The 4,696-nt window shown below is 52.7% G+C and overlaps 2 protein-coding genes across 2 annotated transcripts in view; both read left to right on the top strand.

Annotated features, from left to right (window-relative positions):
- LOC111647312 (uncharacterized) overlaps positions 1-4,696 on the top strand; it is a 72,467-nt gene that overhangs the window by 58,177 nt on the left and 9,594 nt on the right. The gene's annotated exons all lie outside the window — the stretch shown is intronic.
- Positions 8-4,696, top strand: part of LOC147817229 (protein NLRC3-like) — a gene marked incomplete at its 3' end in the record, with an annotated part of 6,401 nt that continues 1,712 nt past the window's right edge. Inside the window, exon 1 of the mRNA XM_087171324.1 lies at positions 8-992. Coding sequence (XP_087027450.1) covers positions 40-992 — 953 coding nt within the window. The remainder of the gene's footprint in view (positions 993-4,696) is intronic.

The following is a 4,696-nucleotide window of genomic DNA, read 5'->3' as shown; positions in this document are numbered from 1 at the left end:
ATCATCTCACACATCAAGACGTCCAGGAGCCTCCACATCATGTGTCAAGTCCCAGTCTTCTGCTGGATCACTGCTACAGTTCTGGAGCACATGTTGACCACAGACCAGAGAGGAGAGCTGCCCCAGACCCTGACTGACCTGTTCTCACACTTCCTGCTGGTTCAGACACAGAGGAAGAAGAACAAGTACCATGAGGGACGTGAGACGAGTCCACAGGAGCTGACGAAGGCTGACGGGGAAGTTCTTCTGAAGCTGGGGAGGCTGGCGTTTGAACAGCTGGAGAAAGGAAACATCATGTTCTACCAAGAAGACCTGGAGCAGTGTGGTCTTGATGTCACAGAGGCCTCGGTGTACTCAGGACTTTGTACTGAGATCTTCAGAAGAGAGAGTGTGATCTTCCAGAAAACAGTCTACTGCTTTGTTCATCTGAGCGTTCAGGAGTTTCTGGCTGCAGTCTACATGTTCCACTGTTACACCAACAGCAAGACAGAGGTCCTGGAGAACTTCCTGGGGAAACAACATGTTGATTCATCTCCGGATGAGTTCCTGGGGGCAGCCATGGAGAAATCCTTCAGAAGTAGAAACGGTCACCTGGACCTGTTTGTTCGCTTCCTTCATGGCCTCTCTCTGGAGACCAACCAGAGACTCTTAGGAGGTCTGCTGGGTCAGAAAGAGAACAGTCCAGAAACCATCCAGAGAGCCATCACCAACCTGAAGAGGAAGAGGCCAAAAACCTCTCCTGACAGAAGCATCAACATCTTCCACTGTCTGATGGAGATGAAGGATCACTCAGTTCACCAGGAGATTCAAAAGTTCCTGAAGTCAAAGAACAGATCAGAGGAGAGACTTTCTCTGATCCACTGCTCAGCTCTGGCCTACATGCTGCAGATGTCAGAGGAGGTTCTGGATGAGTTGGACCTGGAGAAGTTCAACACATCAGAGGAGGGACGACAGAGACTGATCCCAGCTGTGAGGAACTGCAGGAAGGCTCGGTGAGTCCACATGTGATTATCGAGTTATAGAGTTTCACAGTGTCCGTTGTATTTTGTCACAGATGTTCTTGAGCTGTTTCAAATGCTGAATATTGATTTTTCAGTTGTGTTTATAGTTGTCAAGTTAATGAACAGTTATTCTGTTTATGTCTAATGATTGATTCATCTTCCTCTGGGTGATGGAGACGAAGGAAAACCTGATCAAACAAGTGAAGAACTGGTGGAGGTTTTATCACAGCAGCTTTTTATCTTAATTTAAATGATGTATTTGTTTGTTTTTTTTAATTATATCTTTTGGGGCTTTTTATGCCTTTATTTGATAGTACAGTAGAGAGACAGGAAATGGGGAGGCAGAGAGAGAGAGAGAGGCCGTCCGATGCGGGACTCGAACCGTGGCCACATAGGGCGCCTTCTTAGACCACTACGCCACACGACGCCCCAAATGTGTTTGTTTTAATGTTTTTTCTAAACCTCTTTTTAATATGACATTTATTGATGGATTGATATTCATCTGTAAATTATTTGAATCAGTTAATATCAGTTAATAAAATACGTAGTAATTTAGTCTGTTTCTGGATTCATGAATTCATTGGTAAAATCTTGATGAGTTCCTCCCAGATGACCGAGCTCCTCACTCTATCTCTAAGGCTGAGCCCGGCCACCGTGCGGAGGAAACTCATTTCGGCCGCTTGTATTTGGGACCTCGTTGTTTCGGTCATTACCCAAAGCTCATGACCATAGGTGAGGGTTGGAATGTAGATCGACTGGAAAATCGAGAGCTTCGCCTTCCGGCTTAGCTCCCTCTTCCCCACAACGGACCGATTCAGCGCCTGCATCACTGCTGACGCCGCCCCAATCCGCCTGTCGATCTCCCGTTCTATCCTAAACTCACTCGTGAACAGGATCCCAAGATACTTAAACTCCTCCACCTGAGGCAGGACCTCCCCCCGACCCGGAGCGGGCAATCCACCCGTTTCCGGCTGAGAACCATGGCCTCAGACATGGAGGTGCTGATCCTCATCCCACCTGCTTCACACTCGGCTGCAAACCGCCCCAGCTGAAGCTGAAGGTCGGTGCTCGATGAAGCTAAGAGGACCACATCATCCGCAAAAAGCAGAGACAAGATCCTCCCGCCATCGAACCCAAACCCCTTCACCACCCGGATGGAGGGGTCCATAAAAGTTATGAACAGTACCGATGACAAAGCGCAGCCCTGACGGAGTCCAACCCTCACCGGGAACAGGTCCGACTTACCGCCGGCTACGCGAACCAGACTCACACTCCTTTGGTACAGGGACTTGATGGCCGCTAACAAGGGGCCATCCACCCCATACTCCCGGAACACCCACCACAGGGAGCCCCTGGGGACACGGTCGTAAGCCTTCTCCAAATCCACAAAACACATGTGGACTGGATTGGCAAACTCCCATGCCCCCTCGAGCACTCTAGCAAGGGTAAAGAACTGGTCCACAGTTCCACGTCAAGGACGAAAACCACATTGCTCCTCCTCGATCTGAGGTTCGACTACCGACCGGACCCTCTTCTCCAGTACCCTGGCATAGACCTTACTGGGGAGGCTGAGGAGTGTAATTCCCCGGTAGTTGGAACACACCCTCTGGTCACCCTTCTTAAAGATGGGGACCACCACCCCTTTTTGCCACTCCAGAGGCACTGCCCCCGAGGTCCACGCAATGTTGCAGAGGCGTGTCAACCAAGAAAGTCCTACAACACCCAGAGCCTTGAGATACCCAGGGCGGATCTCATCAACCCCCGGGGCTCCGCCACCGCGCAGTTGTTTCACTACCTCGGCAACTTCTGCCCCCCCCCGAGGTGCCGGACGGTTTGCCAGAACCTTTTTGGAGCCGATCGATAGTGTTCCTCCATAGTCTCACCGAACTCCTCCCACGCCCAACTTTTTGTCTCAGCAACTGCCGCGGGCGCGCTCCGCTTGGCCCACCGGTACCAGTCAGCTGATTCCGGAGACCCACAGGCCAACCACGCCCTGTAGGCCTCCTTCTTCAGCCTGACGGCTTCCCCCACCTCTGGTGTCCACCAGCGGGTATGGGGGTTACCGCCACGACTGGCCCCAGCTACCCTGCTGCAGCTCGCAACAGCCGCCTCAACAATAGCAGAGCGGAACAAGGCCCATTCGGACTCAATGTCCCCCACCGCCCTCGGGACGCGATCGAAACTCTGCCGGAGGCGTGAGTTGAAAATCATCTTGACAGGTTCTTCCGCAAGGCTTTCCCAGCAGACCATCACAACCCGTTTGGGCCTGCCAGGTCTGCGCGGCGTCTTCCCCCGCCATCTGATCCAACTCACCACCATGTGGTGGTCAGTTGACAACTCTGCTCCTCTCTTAACCTGAGTGTCCAAAACATACGGCCGCAGGTCTGATGATACGACTACAAAGTGAATCATAGACCGGTGACCTAGGGTGTCCTGGTGCCATGTGCACCTATGGACATCCGTATGTTTGAACATGATGTTAGTTATGGCCAAACTGTGACTAGCACAGAAGTCCAATAACTGAACACCACTTGGGTTCAGATCGGGCAGGCCATTCCTCCCCACCACACCCCTCCAGGCCACGCTGTCATTGCCCACGTGAGCGTTGAAGTCTCCCAATAGGACAATGGAGTCCCCTTTCGGGGCACTTTCCAGCACCCGTCCCAAGGACTCCAAAAAGGGCAGGTAGTCTGAATTGCTGTTCGGCGCATAAGCACCGACAACAGTCAGAACCCGATCCCCGACCCGGAAGCGCAGGGACGCAACCCTTTCGTCCACCGGGGTGAACCCCAACATACAGGCAGAGAGCCTTGGGGCCACCAAAAAGCCCAGCCCGGCCCTCCGCCTCTCCCCCAGAGCAACTCCAGCAAAGAGGAAATTCCAGTCCCTCTCAAGGACTTGGGTTCCGGAGCCGACGCTATGTGTTGAGGTGAGGCCGACTATATCTAGCTGGTACCGTTCCACCTCTTCCACAAGCTCCCGCTCCTTCCCCGCCAGAGAGGTGACGTTCCATGTTCCAAAAACTAGTTTCCGTAACTGAGGATCGGACCGCCAAGGCCCCCGCCTTGGTCTGCTGCCCAATCCACACTGCACCGGACCCCGCTGACTCTTCCTGCAGGTGGTGGGCCCACTGGTAGACGAACCCATGTAGCCGGTTCAGGCTGGGCCCGGCTGGGCCCCATGGGCTAAGGCCCATCCACCAGGCACTCGCCCACGGGCCCCAACCCCAGGCCTGGCTCCAGGGCGGAGCCCTGGTATCCCTCTGGGCCGGGTACACACCTTCTTGATCTTTTTTGTCATTGGGATCTTCTGAACCATTCCTCGTCTGGCCCTTCACCTAGAACCAATCTGCCATGGGAGACCCTACCAGGGGCAAAATGCCCCAGACAACATAGCTCCTAGGGCCATTAGGGATCTTAAACTCCTCCACCACGGTAAGGTGACGGTTCAAGGTGGAGGTTTCTATAATGGAATAGTTAAAAACCATTTCCATGAGTCTGGAGATGGAGATCCTACAGACTGATAACATCTTTCTGGTGACATTAATTCAACTTTATCACTTTGTGTTTTTGTGCTGAAAATGAGTGAAAACTTCACTCAGTCATCTGAGACGCACGTCTTCATATGAAACTAGAAAATTCCAGGGAAATTTTGAGTGCCACGGGGGCTACTGCCGGGATGAGTACATGATTTAT

Source organism: Seriola lalandi, unplaced genomic scaffold (assembly GCF_002814215.2).
Source record: "Seriola lalandi dorsalis isolate HSWRI2012SDOR001 ecotype SW California unplaced genomic scaffold, Sedor1 jcf7180002054984, whole genome shotgun sequence".
Lineage (NCBI taxonomy): Eukaryota > Metazoa > Chordata > Actinopteri > Carangiformes > Carangidae > Seriola > Seriola lalandi.
The sequence above is the reverse complement of the archived record's forward strand: the minus strand, read 5'-3'. Positions and strand labels throughout refer to the sequence as shown.